At 52.1% G+C, this 21,595-nt stretch overlaps 1 protein-coding gene across 4 annotated transcripts in view; it reads right to left on the bottom strand.

The window, feature by feature from the left end:
• Positions 1-226: 226 nt before the first annotated feature.
• IKZF4 (IKAROS family zinc finger 4) overlaps positions 227-21,595 on the bottom strand; it is a 45,022-nt gene continuing 23,653 nt past the window's right edge. For 2 of the 4 annotated variants that reach the window (XM_067529874.1, XM_067529875.1), the window contains exons 3-8: positions 20,708-20,812; positions 14,606-14,866; positions 14,178-14,345; positions 3,648-3,797; positions 1,823-1,954; positions 227-1,023 (exon numbers count right to left, since the gene is read on the bottom strand). In XM_067529874.1, the coding sequence (XP_067385975.1) occupies positions 299-1,023; positions 1,823-1,954; positions 3,648-3,797; positions 14,178-14,345; positions 14,606-14,866; positions 20,708-20,812 (1,541 nt within the window). In that variant the 3' untranslated portion in view covers positions 227-298. The remainder of the gene's footprint in view (positions 1,024-1,822; positions 1,955-3,647; positions 3,798-14,177; positions 14,346-14,605; positions 14,867-20,707; positions 20,813-21,595) is intronic. The other 2 variants (XM_067529876.1, XM_067529877.1) reach the window with 2 other exon arrangements.

Here is a 21,595-nt window from a genome sequence, read left to right as displayed (position 1 = left end):
GAGAGTTACAAAGAAATAGAAAGCTTAATAAATAACTCAGGTAGGACTGGAAGGAAAAGCACAAAGAATTTTAAAAAAACCCATTAACAATATTTAAATAACTCCGTTTATAAAAGGCAAATTGTTAAGAACGCCCCCTCTGGATTTCTTGTTTTTTTAATTATTGATTTTTTTTTGTTTTTTAAATATTTTGTAGCCAAAGTCAGTGCAAAGGAGTATAAAAGAAAAACAGGTCCATGCCCAACGGGAGGGGGCGGAGCTAGGCGGAGGGGGAGGAGTCGGGGGAGATGAGGGCAAGTTAGCCTGCTTTGTGCTCCCCCCGCACTATATGGGAGGAGAACTCGTACCGATCCTGGCTGTGGTAGCCACAGATGTTGCACTCGAAAGGGTCTCTGAAGCCGTGGCAGCCCATGTGGATGGTGAACATCACGTGGTCCAGGAAGAGGATCCGGCAGTGCTCGCACTTGAAGGCTTTCAGCTGCTCTCCTTCCTCGTTCACCACGCGCAGGACGTCTTTGGCTGAGCTGGGCGTTGCTCGGGCAGCAGGGGTGCCCTCCTGCAGTTTGGGGTCCTCTTTGGCATAGGCCGGGCTCTGCCGGCTGCTGGTGCAGTTTCCCACCAGCAGCTGCGAGGTCCTCTCTTCGTGGTTGCTCTCAGTGTCTGTGGAATCCTGGCAGCCGTTGCTGGGCGACACGCCCTGGTCACGGCCCCTGTACACTATCTGCGCCCCCTCGGAAATGTCCTCGTGGCCTTCGATGGCTTCGCGGCTCCCCGGGATCTCCAGCCGGCCTGGGATGGGCTGGATCTGGGTGTAGACGGAGCTGATCACGGGCGTGATCTCCGAGATGCAGTTTGTGGAGGGGAGCCGGAGGGGGCGCAGGTGCTCGGCCCCTACAAACGACAGCGAGCTGCCGTAACTGGGGTCGATGGGGTGGTGGGTGGCCACCAGCTCCACGTCCTTCTCGAAGCTGGAGTTCATGTCAAAGGGGAGATCGGAGAGGTTGAATCGCATCTGCTTCTCCCCTGGGGGCAAGGAGCAAGGCATCAGAACCCAGGGCAAGCCACACACGCTCCGCAGAGGCCCTTCGACTAGAGATTAACTCCGCTCGGCACAGCTCAGCCTGCGATCCCATCACACCGCAGCCCATGCAGGGCTGGGCCTTAACACGGTCCAGCTGCCATGATTCAGCAGCAGCTCTCATCCCTCTGGATCACACTGACCCTAATACCCCAGCCTGGGGCCAGGGGGTGCTGTGCTGTGCTTCGAGGGGAGGGGAGGGTGACTCAGCAGGGGGCACTGAATCAGTGTTTTCTAACTGTAGCACCTAGAGCCTCCAAATCAGGGATCAGGGCCCCGCCGCGCTAGGCGCTGCACACACACTGATCTCAATGTCTCAGCACGGCGCTGTGCTGCTGGGTGAGTGCAGAACAGGGGTCCCTGAGCATTAAGGATCCCCTGGTCGGCCCTCGTAATTACATCCCTTCCTCGCACACTCCCCCGGCAGTTTTGAATGGAGGAGCAGTTTTCTGCTGCCTCCTGAACACCGCTGGGATTCCAGTGCAGAACAGGTGTCGTGCTCCACCACCCCAGAGGTGACTGCATTTCAGGGGGGGGATCCCTGTCTGTGCAGGACTTTGGGGTCCTGCAGGATGAGAGGCTCCGTGTCAGGTCAGTGGTGTTAGTATGTACAGGGCCATAGCTCGTTCAGAGGGGGCCCCAGGCAGGCACCCAGTTCACACATGCAGGGCCACGAGAACTGCTGTCCAACCTACCCTCATCGCGCCCTCTGCTCTGCCCGGGAAGCCAGGGGGAGCCCCTTACCCACAAATTTCTGAGGTGTGGAGCGTTTCCGTTTGGTGAGGCTGTTCGCCAGCCGGTCGATAAACGTCGGCCGATCGGACGAGGGGTGAAGCAGAGAGTCCGGCACCATCTCCAGGTCTCGCATCTCATCGCCTGCAAGACAAGGGAAACCCCACTCGGTCAGCACCCGACGGGCCAGCGGCAAACAGGACGGGAGGAGATCGCCTCCACTCCCCAAGCTGGAGACGTGGCAAGTGAAGAGCGGGGGCCATGGTCACGCCTCTCGTTTTAGCCACGGGCTGTTTCCCCAAAAGAGAAACTCCCCTGGGGGCTGGTCCCTAGTCCCTGGCTCAGTCTGCACACCAGCACTTTACCCACTTCTTCCTGGGCTGAGTCCTATGGGGGCTCCACCAGCAACCCCACCCCACACACCTTCACCTGAGCAGCCCTCCCACCTGTGCCGTGGCTGGGCTGGACTGTAACCGCTCGGGGGAGAGGACACGCTCTCTATCTCTGTGCTTTAAGCATCCCCTACAGCCACAGATCTTCATGGCAGGAGAGGCGTCTCCACTGCTGGGATCGCCACCTCCACCTGCAATCTGTCACTCTCGCTGCTAGGGAGGGTGCTTTTGCAGTAATCACCCAGTTAAAGCATTTGGCTGGCCACCCTAATGACGGTCACCCTCACCTGAAATACCAGCGATTGGTACGACCCTTGGGTCAACGACCCCCCGCCCAGCAGGGAAACCCACTCCCAAGAAGAGCTTTCTGGGCAAAAAGCCAGAGACTCTGCCCCTGCCAATCTAGTCCATGTGGACAGCGCTCTGATAGCACAGTACCGAACCCTGGCAGGTGGATGGTTGCAGGCTGTTGGGGAAGAAAGGGACACGTGATACTCCTCAACTGGCTCTCTACTGAGCCTTGCCCCACTGGCATCTCCAGAGTGCCGGCTCCCACTTTTGCACCTGAGTCACACTTGGTGTTGGGCTTGATTTGGATTGTAAGAGACTCGGGAGAGGCCCGTGGCTGTGAAGTGCCACGTACGTCTCTGGCGGCCTATGAGCAATAATGATGGTGTTAGAAACTGGAACTACAAAGGCGGCTGATAGAGTCTCAGACCAACTGGCCTTTTAGCTAAAATCAAGTGCAGTGTCTGCTTTGTCCTCTCTCAAGGCGAGCAGCCTGCCCTGGCTGGGGGACAGATGTGAATCAGGTCTGCAAAAAGAAAGCGTCGCTGTAAGCAGGCTGTTCTGCTAGCTCAGCCCGTCTGCGAGGGCAGGCTGTGACAGCAGGCAGGGACTTGGTGAACTTTAGGGTTTAGTTTTTCTCTTTGAACCAAGATGCAGATGTTGGAACTCGCCATCTATTATGAGCTGAGCACAAGTTTCAGTTCCAGAGAGCTTTGATCCTCGTGGCCTCTGGGCCAGGGGATGTTAATAACGAGATAATACTTCACACTTATTTGGTTTGCCAGATTAACAATTTGCACACGCGTAGCACCTTTCATTCCGCATCTCCAGAGCATTTTTGTTTAAACCCTTCCATTAATTATGCTTTCCTGTTTCCAGGAGCTATTATCCCCATTTCATAGGTGGGAAAAAAGAAATGGCAAGCGACGTGTCCCAACATTACACCATCGAGAGTAAGTGGTGGAGCTGGGAACAGAACCCCAGGGTCCAGACTCCCAATTTTTCTACTCTAACCACTAGTCCACATGCCTTCCCAGAGCCAGGAAGAGAACCCAGAAGTCCTGACTCTCCCTCTGCTCTAACAACTAGATGTCCCAGCAGGTGCCTATGCCGGCTGACTAGCTATTCACTCGTCGGTTACTGGGCAACATACTGACCTGGCTGGCCGGCCAGTGACTGCGGCTCCGTGTTCAGACTCTGCAGATAGCTGTGACAGCGTTCCTTGTGCTCCTCCAGCGTGCTCTGCTGCTTGTAGCTCCGGCCGCAGTAGTTGCATTTGTAGGGCTTGCCGACTGTGGGGGAGGAGACTGGAAAAAATGAAAAAACAGACCCTGGCCATAAAAACGGATATTATGCTGAAACCCAGATATTACCCGGAAGCCGTCACAGCTACGTGCAGGCCAGCCACACACGCCGCAGCAATTCAGTTGTGTTAAGGGCGTAAAATGACTGGGATCGAATCAGACAGACGCAGAGAGCAGGCGGATTTGCCAAGGAGTGGATATTGATGTGCAAAGTCACTGACTAATCAAAGCACCGCTTGGCATTTGATGCAATTGTATGTCTGACCTGGGCACCGAATCAGTACGGACCTTCTTGCAAACTCCAAATGGGCCCTTCATCTAATCCTCCTCCTCTGCATTTCAGTCCTGTAAGCGCTTTTATAAACACCTTTACTAATTCGTACAATGCACCAGTTAGTGCCTCACGTACGGGTCAGGTTCTAAATTACACCATTTTTAACCAAGAGCCAATCTGACGCTTCCTCTGAAATAAACAAACACACCAGCATGCCTGACCTGGCGCTCACAGGAGGCAGGCCAGCTTGATCCCTTCTTTACAGGCCAGGAAACAGCGGCCCAAGAGAAGACAGACAACTTGCTCAGGGCTGCACAGCAAATCCATGAAGAGTTGGGACTCATTCCCAGGCCCCTCGCCGCTCCAATCATTGGGTGAACGGCCTTTCCAGAGCCGAGATCAGAACCCAAGAGCCCAGCCCCCAGGCTCCTGATCGAACCATGCTCCTCCACATGTTACTGAATATGTTTCAGTGGCTTCAGGCTGCCTGGCTCTCACCCCACCCCCCTTCTTGAGGGGCTCTCTCCTTCCAAGCAGTCTTCACGCAGCAACAAGATGTCAGATGCTTCTGGATTTTGAAAGGGGAGGGAAAAGTCTGAGCTTGTGGAATTTGGATTCGCCTCCTCTGACCCATCCTTTACCAGTGCGCACTCTGCTCTGCCTTGTCCATCGCTGCAAGATTAGGTGCCTCTCCAACAGCTGCCCAGCTACACGGTCCTGTCCCTCTGGCATAAGCGCAGCTGATCTGCAGCACTGGACCCCGGAAACCTTAGGGCGATATTTGAAAGTGCTGCCGCAGCACCTCTGGCTATCCCCGACGCTCTGTCACATCTCTAAGCACATCCGCACCTCGCCTGCTGCAGCTCACCCCAGAACGCTCGGCCGTTCTTGGCTGATGACTGATTGCTGTGGAGAGCCTGCGGGCTCTGACAGCACAGGGGAAGGCAGTGCTTAGGGATGGGTCCGGGGCCAGCACTCTCACCTCTGCCCATTTTCCCACTGATGGCTGCCGATGAGCTCGGGATCAGCCACTCAATTCCACTTCAGGAGAGTCGACAGACACAGCAGAGCCATTACCCGGTGTGGGCCATGCTCGCCGTTCAGATGGCAGGCTGCACTGACGCGGTAGGATGGAATTTTTCATTAGCGGAGCACCTCCAGATAAAATCGTTACCCCTCCGCAGGGGCAGACGACTGTCCAGATACCCCAAACCCCCAGCATCAAACCACACAGCTTCCAGGGCAGCTGGCAGGGTACTGCCTGGGCTGAGGCTGGGGCAGCGCTACTGCGGACATGGGGATTTTTGCATTGTTTTAAGACAATTTGCTGCATTATGATGAATCCTGGTGCCTAGGACAAGCCAAGAAGGAAGCTGCACTGTGCCAGGCACTGTACAGACAGCAGGGGACAGTTCTTGCCCTGAAGAACTGTATCTACACAGACAAGAGAGGGGGACAAACACAAGCAGAGCAATTGATGTGATGGTGGCAAATGCCACATGAGCTCCACTGGGGGGAGGGGGTGCGAGGCAGACAGGGACCCACTCAATGGAATGGAAAGGAAAGGAAGAAGGGGGCAGATCGCGGGAGGAAGGAGGAGGGCATGTGGGGCAGATGTGGTGTTTGTGGACAAGGAAGGTGTGGAACCAAATCCTGCAGTTGAATTTGATGCACCTTCTGCGCCTCATTCACTCAGTGATGTTCAAAGTCTTTTATCCCCATATGTGTGGGATTCTGGGCTCCTATTTGCTTATTCCCGAGCCGAGAGATTCCAAGAGCTTGATATCAGAGGAATCTGGAAGCTGCCCAGATCCTGCACTGCTGAGGTAGTCGGACAGAGCAGCTGTTTATTACGTCCCTCCAGAGGGAGATGTCAGCATCTACTGCCCTGGAGGGAGCAGTCCTCTGACAGGTCAGCGGGGAACGTCCCTAAAGCCCTTCCAAGACCTATTCATGCTAGTTCTAGGTAAGCAGGAAGCATCGCCAGGTTCGATACGCCTGACAAGTTCTGCGCCCTGGCCCAGAGAGGCTGGTTATAAGCAGCACTGCAGACTCGCAGTACTCGCGACCAGACATCCACGAAGCATGTTTCTGACAAGCCTCCTCCCCGCGTCATAGCGGAGAAAACCAAAGCGCCCACGGTTATGCAGCAAGTCAGCAGTGGCGCTAGGGACACAAGTTAAGGGTCCTGACTCCCAGGTCTTCTGCTCTAGCCACCAGACCACGCCTCAAACAGTGCACAACTAAGGATCTGTAACATGCCACTTATCGACGAAAGAGTGTTGTCTAATGGGACTGAGAGTCAGGATTCCTGGGTTCCCTTTTAGACTGGAGCTAGCGTAGTATTCTGCCTGGCAGTCTACTTCTCTGAAATTGTGCGGTGTGTGCGGGGGAGGCTGTCCGGTGTTTTTAGCCAACTGACAGAGTAACATTCTGATACCGGCCCCGCTTGCGAGAATCTGAAACGCTTTGCCCCAGTTCTCCGAACCATTCATAGGAAGTGCATGCGTGGAACGAAAGTGTCGCTCATCAGATACGGTGGCGTCTGCGTCACGAATGCACCATCATGGGGCCCGAGGGTGCAGTGGAGTTTTTCCTCGCGGAAACCGCCATGCTCAGACCTGCCCGACCCAGACTTTTTTCAGTTGCGTTACAGAAAAATGGTTATTTGTTTTGCTACGTGTGGTTTAACCTTTAACTACGCTGATTTTTCAAGAAATAAAAATGGTTTGCCCCTCATCCGCTCACGTAGCTAGAACTTTAACATTTCAAGTTTTGCACTCTCATAAAAATAATGCCTCATCACTTCCTATTTATCAAGCTCCTTTCATTGGAGGACCTCAAGAGCGCTTTGCAAACCTTAGAGCAGCCTCACACGTCTGCTGTTACTCCCATTTTACAGAAGGTGGAAACTGAGGCACAGAGCTAGGAAGTGAGGTCAGAGAGTCAGTGGCAGAACTAGGGACAGAACCCAGAACTCGAGATTGCCAGTCCTCTGCTCTCACTGCTGTTGCCTTGAGACTGGATGTGGTATAGGACATAGCTTCTCAACCTGTGGTACGTGTACCCCAAGGGGAACGTGAGACACAGGCAGGGGGTACGTGGTGAAAAACCCAATGAAGGGAGGCAAGCGGAAGCTGCCGACTTCTGGGGAAGCCAGGTGGCAGCAGCTGCCTGCTTTCTGCCCGATCCCAGCTCCCAGCTGGGAGGCAGGTGGCCCACACAGTGTGATTTGCCCCAGGCCTGCACCCCCCTAGGGATGGCCATGGGGAGCGCTGCTATCCACTCTGGTGGGCGGCTTGTGCCTGCTCATACCTCACAAGTTCCCATCTGTGTGAGGAGAAGACCACGTCACCCCGCCATCAGGCCATAGTGATTGGCTGGCGTGGATCTTTGCTCCTATATGGAGGAAGAAGTGGAGGAAGGAGGGGAGAAAAAAACAGGGGGTTTTGTGATCTGCCACAGCCACACAGCACTGCAGAACTCAGAACTCTCCTGCTGTACGAGAATTACAGTCGACCAGCGGTAAAGGGGGAAAAGGTTGTATTTCTCAGAGTGGAAAATTGAGTGTTGGGTACTTCTTAAAATGTTCAGAAGTTAGGAGGTATTTGCTACCTGAAAGGTTGAGAAACATTGACATAGGACAAGACCCCGGAGTCTTGCTAGCCAGTTCTCCAACATGAAAAAGGGATCTGAAGAGAACTAGTAGAGCCTAGGCTTCCTGATTTCAATCTGAGTGGGAACACAATCATGCACTTATCTCGGGGGTAAGGGCAGGGACTAACTGACCTGCGAGTGTACCAGCTAGAGTGGGGCTCAGAGGCCAGAAGAAATAAACCTATATAATCCTAACTCCCGTTACCGCATCCTTGCTCAGCACTTGGTCAATTTAAATTCTAGCCAGAGACCTGAGCCCTTCCCCACCCCTTATGAAATACTCCACACCACGGCGGTGGTCCCGGACGCAGGTGACTAGTCGAATCTCTCTTGCCTTCAGTTGCACCCCCTCGCCCATACGTCACAATTTCAGAGGAGATGACGGCAAAGCAGTCTATAATGTAATTATAGACTACATTACAAACTGTGCCGAGGACACCAAGCTGGGAGGGTTGTAAGCATTTTGGAGGACAGGTTTAAAATTCAAAATGGCCATGACAAATTGGAGAATCGGTCTGAATTCAACAAGATGACATTCAATAAAGACAAGTGCAAAGTACTTAAATTAGGAAAGAAAAATCAAATGCACAACTACAAACTGGGGAATAACGGGCTAGGTGGTAATGCTGCTGAAAAGGGTCTGGGGGTTATAGCGGATCTCAAACTGAATGAGCATCATCAATGTCATGCAGCTGCAAGAGGTTAACATGATTCTGGGGTGTACCAACAGGAATGTCGTATGTAAGCCACAGGAGGTAACTGTCCCGCTCTATTCAGCACTGGAGTACTGTGTCCAGTTCTGGACACCATAATTTAGGAAAGATGTGGACAAATTGGAAAGAGTCCAGAGGAGACAAAAATGACAAAAGGTTGAGGACCTGTGAGGAAAGGTAACAAATCCTGGACATGTTTAGTCCTGAGAAAAGACGACTGAAGGGACCTGATACCAGTCTTCCAATACGCTAAGGACTTATGAAAAGGACGGTGCTCAATTGTGCTGCACGTGCACAGAAGGCAGGATAAGTGATGGGTTAGTCTGCAGCAAGGGAAATTTAGGTGAGAGAGTAGGAAAACCTTTCTAACTCTCAGGGCAGTTCAGCTCTGCAGCAGGTTTCCAAAGGAGCTCATGGAGTCCCCATCACTGGAAACTTTTAAAAGCAAGTTGGACAAACACCTGTCAGGGCTGGTCTCGGTTTACTTGGTCCTGCCGCAGCCCAGGGGGCTGGACTTGATGACTTCGAGGTCCCTGCCAGCCCCACATTTCTCTGATTCTACACTTCCAACCAAGACAGGTACGAGTCACATGCAGAACCCTGCAGGAAATGTCTGGCTTTGGATTTTAATAGAGGGAAGTTACGTGCCATTGTTGGGCCGCTGACAAGGTGCCAAATACAGTCTGGGCATCACAACTCGGACATCAAGGAAACAGCCTCTGTCCCAACAAGGCGTACATCTGCACAAGCCACTATTTGACAACTATTTGACCAAGGAATCTTCACAACATGGAACTGGCTTGGAGTTAAGGGACCAAATTCAGCCTTGGGATAAAAGCTGGCGCAACTTCACTGAAGCCCGCGAGGCTTACACCATCGCTGTGGTTATTTGGGGTGAGGATGGACAGGTTTAGACCTGAATCTCCAGGGGCCTGGCCCAGCCCCAGACAAAGGACAACTAATTCCAAGATCTTCATCAATACTACGTTAGGAGCAGACGACTACTTGTCAATGCCCTACACAATGAGAAAGCAGGTGTCATCTCCACACTTAGCTTCCTTCATGATCTCCCCTGCTTCAGTGCTGGACCAAACCTCCAGCCTGGCTATTGGAACTAATAAGCCAGGGTTAATTTCGACATGAAAATACCTAGTTACAAATCATTTCAGAGGAGTTGATGGCAGCTGTAAACCCCTTCCTCCCACCCAGCTAAACAGCATTATTTTCATACAGCAACTGAAAATCTGTTTAACCCAGCCCCAAGGGAGATGGGCTAATGTAGTCTGCAACCACAGCCAGGTGTCTGTGTTGGAATATGAATTTATTTCCCAAATCTTTAGCTATTTAGCTGCTAGCGACTTGACTAAAAGTTCCATTGCCTCTCATTAGTCTAGCACTCTCAGCTCTTATGTAAATAGCTCCCTAAATGGCTTGGTTGGTTGGTTTTTAATTTGCATTTACTTTTGGCTCCAGAAAAGTCTTTTGAAAACCAGGCTAGGGTCTTGAGGTTGTTTTTCCAGGCCAGAGTTTTGAAGCTCCAGGATGAAAAACCCCCAAGTTATTTTCCCTTCAGACGGAATTTGCCCTTAGGATGCAGGCTTTCCTCTCTTTTCTGACCACGCCTATATTGCAGGGTCTTCTGGCTAGTCACAAGAAGACGGCAGAACACGCACGACTTAGATAAGCTCCCATTGGCCATATGCAAAGGTGTCTGGGTTTCAGCCCATCATTTGCGACAACACTGGTACAGCTCTCTGAGCAAGAGACCTGGGCACAAACCTGTTATTTCCAGGGCTGGGGCTGCTAACGCACCTTGGCTGTGCCCCGTAGCAGCCGCTTGCTCTCCTGGGACCCGACTTCACCCGAGTAGAGAGTAAGTGTATCACTCTGTGGTCACGGAGTAGGGGAGCGGGGGGAGGAATTTGTGACAAAGAGGCAGGATGGTGTAATGGTTAGAGAACTGGACTTCTGGGTTGTTGAAGTAGGGCTGTTTCAACAGTCTGGATAGCACCTAACGCACCAGTGATACCAAGCAAACACAGTGCAATGATTTCAAAGAAATAAGGGATATTTTGACTGTCCAGGCACTAAAAACCCTGAGGAGGAAAAAGGCTCTACAGTAATGATGGGAAAGCTGTCATGTGAACACAAGATGCCGATTCATTTATCTACTGGGCTGCGAGGAGCAGCAAATGCTAAAACAGAAGGTGGTCTCCAGGGACAAGAGTCTCATCACAGCTGTCCCACGTGTGGGATGCGGCTTCTGATCTATTTCAGAGCAACGCGGAACGTTTCATCTGGATTTGAAAACTTCACTCCTTTGGACAGCTTATGTTCAGAGATGAAAGCCTGGGCGTCCCCAGTGGGGACGGCATGAAACACACATGCCTGTGGTTGGGGTGGGGGGGAAAAAATCAACCCCCAAATCCCTTCCAGCAAGGCAGGATAGCCACTTCTTTGTGACTGAGAAAGCCACACACGGATGAGGCTTTTTCCTAATAATTAGCTTTTCTAAAGATTATTGTTTGATATTCTAAACCAGATCAGAGCCTGTCCTATTTCCATGCCTGACACAAGAACTAGTAAGGCTCTAAGGTAACCCTTCCTGTGCTTCGAGGTGGTGGGACATGAACACAGCCCTGTGACTGCACCAACTGGCCTCTGAAGCACATATGGGATTTTCACCTCTGGAGACCTGGGTTCAAATCCTGCCTTCACTCCACGAATGTCACCAGGGACGCTGCTATGGCCAATCCGTTTTACGTGGAAAATGCTCAGATACCACAGAGACCCTAGGATCGCTGGATAGCCTCAGGAGAGCCGGGTAGTAGCCACCCTCCCAGACCTGAATGGCTGATCTGTCCCGTATATAATTGGGTATGTTCAGGAGGAGACACAGCTTAGAACAGGGATGGACCCTTTGCACTGATTCTGCCTGCACGTTGCCAGGCTTCTGCCCAGGCAAACAGATCCTTTTCGCAAGCGCCATATTCACGTTAAGGGTGCCTGAGGAGAAGAAACAAGAGCCAACATGCCACACTGACCGCTGGATCCCCTGCCAAGGGCCTGGGCAAGCACCTGAAGAACTGATTAAGGCTGGTAATTTCACCTTTACACACACCCAGCTTCACGGAGTCAAGGCTCCCAAAACGGGGCTCAGTGACACACTGCACAAAGCAGCCTACAGAACTCGCTGGCCCAAGTTACTGCTGGAGAATTTCTAGAGAATGAAAAAAAAAACCCAATACCATTCCTGTAGAGAATGAGACCATTCAGGTACCACAGAGAGAGAAAAAGAGACACAGGAGCCCTCATGCCTCAGGGCACATGCCAGCCACTAGCCAACAGGGGTCAGGCAGTAACTTCCCTCGACAGCAAATTATTCTGTAATTGTCTGCTAGGAGATTCCTTGCGCCTTCCTCTGAAGCAAACAGCCTTGGCCGCTGCTGTAGACAAGGACCACAGGTCTGGCCCACTACGGCAATTCCTGTGCTCCACTCTCTTGCCCAAAAACTGCACTTACCAGCCCGTTCTTAAGCTGCTCACTAGCAGCCGCTCCCCGCTGAGTGCAGGGACACCAGAGATACCTGCTGGTGCACTGACACACGTACAGAGCAAGGGCCAAAAGAACTTGGTTCTGCCTTTTTTTTTTTTTTTTTTTTAAATCCCATTTTGTAACTCTTCCCCTGCTCAGAAACCAAACGGCACCAGACCAGATGGAACTCAGCTTGTGCGCGGAGCGCTGCAGGTACCTTCCGGTCTGCTTCGTAATGGATCGGAGCCGGACAAGCCGTCATCACGAGCCATCGCCATGAACAAGCAGGAGAAGCTGGGGGTGGAAGGGAAGGCAACAGCTGACGTTGATTGCTGTAGACTGAAGGACTCTTTAGGATGACTGAAAGCCTCAAGGCAAACAGGCCAGAGCTCAGCCAGCTTGAACAGCAGAGTCCTGGTGGTGCACAGTGGCCTCTGTGCATAGAAGAGCGCTGTCCCTGTTACCTGGCTTTTCTCAACCTCCGAATGCACTGGGATCAAACAGACAGGCTCTTTGCTCCCTCTGGAGTTAGTCTCATTAAGGTTTCTGCTCCCAACCATTGGCTTATTTTAATTTTTTTTGGCAGGGATGGTCTGGGGAAAGGATCTTCTCGTTATAGGCCCCCTGTTATCCCTGCAGCCCTAAGCCACACTTCTCACTTTATCCCCTTGGGTGAAACCGACCAGGAACAGCATCAAGATGGTCAGAAAAGAACTGTTCAAATAGAAACTTCTGTCCCCTGCCAGATTCAGTCCAACGTTTCACCAGCAAGTCGACATAGTTTTGCTAAGTTCCGGTTTATGCAGAGACACCAGAGTTTGTTCCCTGCCTTGCAGAATTGTCCTGAGATGCAACAAGTCCAAACCCACTAAATGACTGTAAACCCCACCAAATGACACAGCACTAAAATGCAGAAGCTCTGCCAGGCGAGGGTAATCAGAGATCAGTCCCTGGGCACAGGCTCTGGGCTTACTGGTGCCTCAAGTTCTTCAGCTGCTCCTCTGGCATCTCCAGACAAGTCACAGATGGAAATGTACAGGTTCCCAAAAGGTGGGGAGACAAGTCTTCAGCCCCTGTGAAAGGAAATCTCGGTGGCTGCAATGTGAGGCCCCTTGTTAAGATAATCAGGGCTCTCCGTCAAGGTCACAGAAGGGGAAAGAATTCTGCGGCAGCTGAATAAAGGACCCTGGGCAATACCCTGATCAGAATAGTTCCTGCAGAGCTGGGTTTTTGCCCCCTTTAAAAAAAAAAAAAAAAAAAGAGGGAGCGGGCACATGAGATACCCGTTTCCCTTTGGCACTCAAAAGGTTAAACAGAAGACAGTCACAGCTGGCTTCAAACACCTGTGTGAACTTTAAAACGCAAGGGCGGAGCAGACACTCATGCACACAAATCAAGGGAAAATGATCAGAACTGGGAGGGAGCTGGCATCTTTCACTCCCACCCCCGCCCTCAGCCAGCTGTTACGTCACGGAACCAAGGGGGAAAAGCCCCATCTCAAATGCCACATGTAAAAGGACATTGTCGAAACACCAGCAGAAAACCCCCGATGCTCGTTTCCACTGCACAGGGGCACCCCATGCAGCGGTGCACCTGCAGCTGGCCGCGAGCCAGAGTGAGGATGCCAGGATGAACAACAAGAAGGCAACCATGGGGGCTGTCCTGTGCCATATGGAGATGCAGCCCCCAGAGAGCACAGACCCCAAAGTGCCCAGCGCTGGCTTGAGCCAAGCAGAAACCGCTTTGTTTTCAGAGCATTCGGGGAAGTTCCCAGACTCTTGGCAAGACACCGGCACGGTTCCCCGGCACCAAACTTACCAGCTCCGCAACCTGAGGCGGACACAAAGCGACTCGCTCAAAGCCACGAAATCAGGGGGAAAGACAGGCCTGGACTTGAGAAAGGCTGGTCCAGTGGTTCAGGCACCAGCCTGGGACACAGGAGATGTGGTTCAAGTCCCTCCTCTGCCACAACTTCCTGTGTGACCTTGGGCGAGTCTCATTCGCTCTGGGTCTCAATGCCCCACTGTAAGCTGAGGACAACAGTACTTTCCCTACCTCACAGCAGGGAGGTGGTGCGGATAAAGACATTGACCACGGGGAGATGCTCAGATGCTGTGGTGATGGGAGGGAGATAAGTACCTAGGCCAGATGGAAGCAGGAGACCTGGTACCTCCAGCGGGAGGGGAGAGCCCGGAACCACCCACCTGAGTGTGTGCGGAGGTGGCCGGTAAGCGCGTCTCTCCGGCGGCAGGCATAGTTGCAGAAGGGGCATTTGAAAGGCTTCTCGCCAGAGTGCAGTTTGATGTGCCGCAGGAGGTTCCCCTTCTGGGTGAAGGAAGCGCCACACTGGTTGCAGTGGAACGGCCTCTCTCCTGAAATGCAAGCAGCTCGTGAGACTCCACGCAGGGCAGATCACAAAAACCTTTCGAACGTTGGGCAGGAAACGTCATGCTGCGTGAGGGGTGTCAGATTGACAGCCCAGCAGACGACCGTATTCACCCAGTGGGGAATGCATCCCACATACCCCACCCCCTCGTGGAGGGAGAACTGCTAAGTCTCCATGACCCGTTCAGTCCTTAGTGTCTCTGCTGAAATTGCCAATGGCGGTGGCAACCTCTGCCCGGCCACTCACCCGTGTGGCTGCGTTTGTGAACCATCAGCACGTTGGGACCGATACACACCATCCCACAGATGTCACACTTCAGCTTGCCGTTGGGCAGCCGGATGCCGCCGGGAGAGTGCGGCTCCTGCCCTGTGCCATCACAGTACCCCAGGGGCTCAGAGAGGGAGTCCTCCACAATCACACTGTCTTCTTTCTCAATGAGCCGCTCGTCCTGCGACAGCAGCCTGCTGGCTTCTTCATCACTGTACATTTCCACCTTGATGGAGTTTGCTAGAGCGGGAAGGGAGGACAAAAAACAAATAAATACACAGTAAATAGAAAAAAACTCCATAGGAAGTTTAAAAGAACTTTATCTGCTAAGAGAACATCACTGACATTCTGTGTGTCATGGCAAAGAAAACCGGGAAGAAAGAGTTAAATGATTTGCTTGTAAGTAACACTGCCAGTTAAAAGTACATAAAGACACTGCTCCTCCTGATATTTTCTGGATTGCACCAGTTTCCACAGAAAAACCTGGCAAACTCTGATCACAGGACATTAAAGGAACTGATGGCTCGTGGGACCTAAAACTCACAAGACAAAATCCAAACAAAGCAGTCAAGTGGCCAAATGGAACAAGAAACTTTTCTGTGTCCAACAGTCAGGGTTGAAAATTAGTGACAAAAGCGAGAGCCCATTACCAGTTTGAGAAGGAGCACTCGAGGAAGCAGAAGAGTCTGATTTCTGAAAGCAGAAACTGGGCAAGACACCACGTCTCAGTACTGACAGCATAACATGAGCTTTGCTGGGCAGAGCCAGTGACTCATCTCCCCAGAACACATGCACGGAGACGAAGAGATGGTTTGTATCATTTAAACTTCTACGGCATGTGATCCATCCCAGGGTTAACAGCAGGAAAACGGAACGAGGCAGCGCACCACATGACTGAAGATAACCACTCCAGGTTTACGCTTGTGACTGCCAAGCTGCCAGAACGCACATGTCCAGCACTGTGTGTTCACTCCTCGTGTGGGGTCTTGCACTGACTTTACACACTTAAGGGAACTCAGTGATCGAGACAGTCAGGTCATTGCCACTTAAAAGTCGACAGGAGAGTGAGTAGTCACATGACAAACCAGGAACGCAGGTAACAGGTGCAGACATGGGGGGGGGGGAGGAGGAAGGGGGGAGATTTTAGGTAGTTACAATGGTAGATGCTATGCGATAGGGCACTGGTCTTGGAAGAATCCAGAGTCTCTGGAAAAGAGGGGATTTGTGATAACCTGGGGAAAGGCATGTAAGTGGTGCAGGCCATTACGGAGGAGAGCAGTTCTACAAACGGTGTCTGGGCAGACTCCCCTGGGGCTAGCGAAATACCAAGTGGTAGAAGGGCTGGGGCCGGGGCCAGGGCAAGGCAGGTGAATCCACGAGAGTCCTGCCGACCGAAAGCACTGGAGAACCTCTGGAAGTGGGGACAAACCGTACACGCCTGCCCACAGGGATGAGAGCGTGGCCACAGAGGTTCACAAGGACAGTTGGCTGGGCAGATCAGCGCGGATCTTTGTGTCTGCCAAGGTAACCGACACCAGCACGGTTTGGGGAGCGGGTGGTTTCTAACTGACACCGCACCGTATACCTGATCTCCTGCGCATTTCCCAGGCTCCCTGGCGGCAGGCTGCGACCGTGCACACGTCACACAGCCTCCTGGCTGTTACCTTGCCTCGGTTCCGCAGCATCACCGGCTGAGACTGGAAAGGATACACTAGCCGTGACCTACATTCCCAGCTATGCTAATGATCCGGGGAATGCCACAAATCAAACAGTCTTTCGGAAGACAAGGCGACTGGACAGCGAGAGCTCCCTGCTCCTTCTGTTGAGAGCAAGGTGGAGTCTCGAGGGCAGAGGAAGGGCTGGGTCTCCCTGCCCTCAGCCTGCTCCTTCCCCAACATTTTTTGAGCGCTTTTGCTCTCCAGATCCTTGGTGTTTTCAGGCCACTCCTGTTTTCGGAGTGGCTGGGGAGACAGAAGAGAGCCCCCCCTCCCCTCCCACGCCTTACCGCTGGTCACACCCTTGACTCGGCACAACCTCTCCACATGGGTGTCTTTAGCCTCACAGGAAGTGTATTTCGACTGCAGAGCAAGATCTTTACATGGCTGAGTTTAGAAGTTTCCTGCTGCTTTAAGCCGTCCCCATCAGCCCAGAACCAGAGGGAATTCCCTCCGGGGGATTCTTCAGACAGCCAAAGCTGCTTCTTTGTAATGGAGCCCCCCATGCACCTGGTTTCCTAGCACTCTTGCAGGATCTGGGGTGGGCCAGTGAGACTGGGAATTGTGGGAGGGCAGACCACCACCAAGCCACACAGAACTGTAATTGAAAGACGTACAGCCTCCTTTCAGACAGAGTCCGAGTTCTTCCATTTCATGCAACAGGTGTGGCTGTTTCTGATCTTCCAGCATGCGGGCCTGCCAGGAAATGGACCGTCTGAACTTGAGATTAAAAGCAGAGGGGCTTTTCTCCCACCTGCAGAGTAACTGATGGTTGGATCTCCTCTCAGAACCCACGCTGCTTCCTTCTGTGACAGGTGAGAGGTTTGCAGGTGGGGACTGGTCACCACGAACTCCAGAGGTGTGATGCTGGTTCCACCCCAAGGAGCAACGTAAGCCACAGCCTGGTGCAATGGGGACACTTCCTACCTATTGCCTGGGGGTTCAGTGAACGTGTGCAACATCCTTTGCAGACCTTGGCAAGGATTTAGTGCTGGGAGTCAACAAAAGAGGACAATGAATCAAATGCCAAATGATCAATGGGATTAGACCCTTCAATCCCAAGATCCTTAATAACGAGTCAATCTTCAGATTTGGGGCAAAGCAGGACAGGAATGTCCCTTCGGGGCACACTGGCTGAGCCGCTGCAGGTTTCCATTGCTCTTCAGTGGGTCGGGTGGGATAGCTGCCAGGATCAAGTGTGGCAGCTTCCACTCCGGTGACCTCCTGTGATCACAGACTCAGCACTGATGCTCTTCAGCCGCCTCGCTTTCTACGTGCCAGCAATGAGCAAATCCCAACCACAGCTGGAAAGTAACCAGTCCCCACTGCCTTACCGGTGAGGGGGTGACCAGCAGTAGGACATGCCAGAGGGCTCTGTGGGCCAAGTGCACTTTCAGGAGAAGGATGGTGAATACTACATTCACTTTGCACTTCTATGATGTCTTTCACCTGAGGATCTCAAAGCGCTTTCCACAGCCATGATGATCAGCATCTCCCTGGGAGGAAGGCGGTCAGCCTCATTTCACGGATGGGGGAAATGGAAGACTAAAGAGTGGAAGTGACTTGTTTGAGGCTGCTTTGTGTCAGTGGCAGAGCGGGGTTCTGGCTCTCAGTTCCTGTTGTAGCTAATAAGACAACACCGCCTCCTAAAAATCTCTTGGCGAGAGGAACAAGGACTTTGGCAATAACAGGCATTTCCAGATTGTCTGGTGTGCCACCGGCCACGGGTGCTGCTGGCCACAGGCAGGGATAAACTCTGTGGCTGAAGGGATTTGTTGGGGGAAAAGCAGAAAGTTTAAAAAACAGCACATTCCACTGTGTGCATCCTGGAGACAAGCACAAACGACGCCTCTGTGCACAAACACGAAGTGAAAAGCTCCTCTCTCTTGGCAGGAGCTGTCCAGAGACGTTGACGTTTGCTGTACTTTGATTTTTTCCATCCCCCTGGGGACTGTTATTTTTTTCTGGGCAGGGAAGGGAGGCCAACCATTGTTCTGCATTTCTCCTTTCAGAACCAATGCAGAGTCCAGTCTCACTGCAGCGCGACTCTCCGCTGGCAGAGCAGGTTATATAATATTCCTGTTCCTCTGGGGCACAATGCTTGTTGGATGAACCAGCTGTGAAGTCAAGTCAGATCAGGAGCAATCCATCACCAGCATCCCTCTGTTAAAGGGGACGCGCGCTTTATTTTCCTTTAGGTCGGTCTCGGTGGTGGATTCTCTCTGCTTCTGACCAAGTGAAAAGTTGGATGTGTCCCAGGGCTTTCCTGTGCGAGCCCTAAAATTGGATTTTTCAGGGGGCTTTCCAACCATTTTTACAGGACAAGAATAAACCAGATGCCAAATAATAGAGGAGAAAGGGGAACAGACCAGGACTAATTCAGCCAGGTGCAACCTTATTGCTTTGGGTCGAACGTGAAGGCAGCCTCCAGATCCAAGCTTCTGGGAGCTGCAGGAAGCACATGCGGTGGAAGTGGATGAAACACAGGGCAATTTCTCTTTCATGGAAAGGAAATGACGTGCTTACAGAAAAGAGAAAGGCGAGATCACAGTGAACTAACAATATTACCTGTTCAATTTCAATATGGGGTCAATTTTGAGAACCGCTGAACCCTGAATTCAGGGCTTGTAAGCAAAGCAGGAATCGATTCTTGGCTCTCTTGATTCAGTGCTATTTCTATTAAAGGCCAACAGTGAGCCGTGCTGTAAAGACATAGGGAGACTCGGCCACTGCCTAGGAAGCTTGTGATGTAAACAGCATGTTTACAATTTAAGCCTACATCAGCCTTGCTAAATTCCACTGGGGTCATGCCATTTTTGAGACACAAGTGAAACATTACATTTCTCAGCAATCGCCACAGTGAAGGGCTGGCGAGTAGATTGGGGTTTTGGGGACAATTTTGAAATCAGATCTGCCCATTTTACTGATGTGGGCTCTGAAATGCATTTTAAAAAGCAGTTTAATTCACCTTTGGACTGTGGAGAAAGAGATTTCAGTCACAATACAGAGCCAGAGCTGAAATGTTTCACGTTACAAACTTCCTAATGGGAAGTGTCTCCAAACCCCACCGCTCCTTCCCACCTCAGCCTGGCTCCTCAGCCTCACCACACCCACATCCCAGGAAAGTCCAAGAAAGCAGCAGCATGACACAGACAAGCCTTTAAGGGCACATGCCACTGTGACTCCATGCTGTGATGTTAAAGTCACGTGGAGGAGGGAGGTGATGTTTCCAGAGAGCGCTGAATATAGATCTTGAGCAGAAGGAGGAAAAAAAACCAACATAACAGGAGCTGGATGGATTTGACGACACCTGCAACCTCAGGTGATCAGAGGGTGCAAGTCACCTGTCCTGGCTGGCGTTAGGATGGCATGCGCCTTCGATTTTAAGTGGAATGCAGTATGCTCTTTCCATTTTCCATCATATTTTCTGGACATTACCCAAGGTTAAGAGTTAATGTTCATCAGCCACTTGAGAGCTGCTGTTCTAGCCCTAACCTGGCATTGCACACCCCAGGACCTCCAGATATCGTATGCTTGCTCAGCAAACTGGGCTAGGAGGGAGCCCTAGGCAAGGCTCCTGATGCACACTAGCTGTCAGCGTGTCCCGAGCAGAGCTGCTTGCATCCAGAGTCATGTTCTTTTGCAGAGATCTTGTTTCAGACATTGCCAGCTCTTTTAGCCGCTTGTCTGGAGAGGGAAGTAAATGTTGGTCTCATGCTGAAGAGGTTCATTTCAAAACACCCTGCAGCTTTCAGAAACCTACCATAGCTAAAAAAAACCCCTATCCCTCGCCTGCTAAAATACACTCCCAGCTGCTGCACTTCTCTAGACACACATTATTGACTCCTCATTGGATCCGAGCGCACTGAGACCAGTCCCAGGAATAACCATATTTCAACTCCACACCTGCCCCAAATCCCATTGAGAGGGGAAATGGGGAGGTGTCCCTGTTACATTTCCAATACATCAGACCTGCTGGTTGCAAGGAGCGCTTCATTCCTATGCATCCCATGGCATTAATTCCTCCTCTCTCGTTAGCAGAGGCTGGAGCGTGCAGCTGTTTTGGTTTTGGGCCAAACTAGCAAATGAAGCTTCTTTGTGAAGTATGGAACTGAGCATGCTAGGGCTCCACAGAGGTGACTTTAGATCTCAAGGCAGAAAGGCGGGCAACTCAGGGTGAGTAACCCCACTCTGCTCTGAACACAAGAACTGAAGAAGTCAGAATTTACCCTCTTCAGTTTGAAGAGTCAAATTCAAAAGGAACCTCACTGCATCAAACTTCCCGTTCGGCCTAACGGAGAGCCCAGCCTTCCGGTTAATACAGTGGAGGCAGCTGCGTCTCTGGCGAGGAGGGGCGTGTACTCACCACTCAGGGAGCGGCTCGGGGAGGAGTGCTGGCTGTTTGGGGTGCTCACCGGGGGTCCCACGATCGCTGAGCTGAACTCCTTCTCCAGAGAGGAATCCCCACTACCTTTGGGAAGAAGAAGCAGGGAACACAGATCAGATGTGGCTGCTCCTGCGAGCTTTAAGATCAGCCTCAGTCAGCGAAATCATCTCCCCTGTAAGCAAGGCAGTGGAGCACTGGCAAGAGGCTCCGAATGGACCGCATGCACCTCTAGCTTGGGCGTCAGAAGACAAACCCCACAGTGTGCTGCTCAGTCAGACAAACCCTCCCCTGCAGAGGGGTAATACGATGGCCAGAAACCTACTAGGGCCATGCAAACTGGGCGCTGCTTTGCAACGACATGGCTAGTGGACAAACAATGCCAGCACGCTTGAAATGAATCAACAGATCCACGTGCAAGGCTGACTGCGGCGCCTCTGCTGGAAAGACGGATCACAGGTGTACTGGCCCCCTGGCTACGCAAGCATTTGGGACAGCCCCCAAGGGAGCCCCTTTGCAGGTACAGCACAGCAGCACTGGGATGGGCTGATGCTCTCCCCAAGCAGAGGTCTATTTTCTGCAGCATGATGGGGACAGTGAGTCAGCGCAGGATGCACACTGGTTTGCAATCACCAACACTGGGTCCTTAGTGGGGCTGGAGGCCACTTTCCCGCAACAAGGCGGCTGTCACAAAATAAGCTCTGGGAGGCCAGGGGTTAATTCAGTCCCAAAGGGGTAGATTCAGCTCTTCACCCTTCTGAGATGAATGGTGACCATGCAGCTTCTTGCCTGGACAAACCCTTACGAGCCAAGAGCCCATCTGATGTGAAGACATGCAAGAACCTTCGGGGCAGCCTGCGTGTGCGTGAC

This window comes from Emydura macquarii, unplaced genomic scaffold, assembly GCF_026122565.2.
Source record: "Emydura macquarii macquarii isolate MOO-44397 ecotype Brisbane River unplaced genomic scaffold, CSIRO-AGI_Emac_v2 contig_2994, whole genome shotgun sequence".
NCBI lineage: Eukaryota > Metazoa > Chordata > Testudines > Chelidae > Emydura > Emydura macquarii.
The sequence above is the reverse complement of the archived record's forward strand: the minus strand, read 5'-3'. Positions and strand labels throughout refer to the sequence as shown.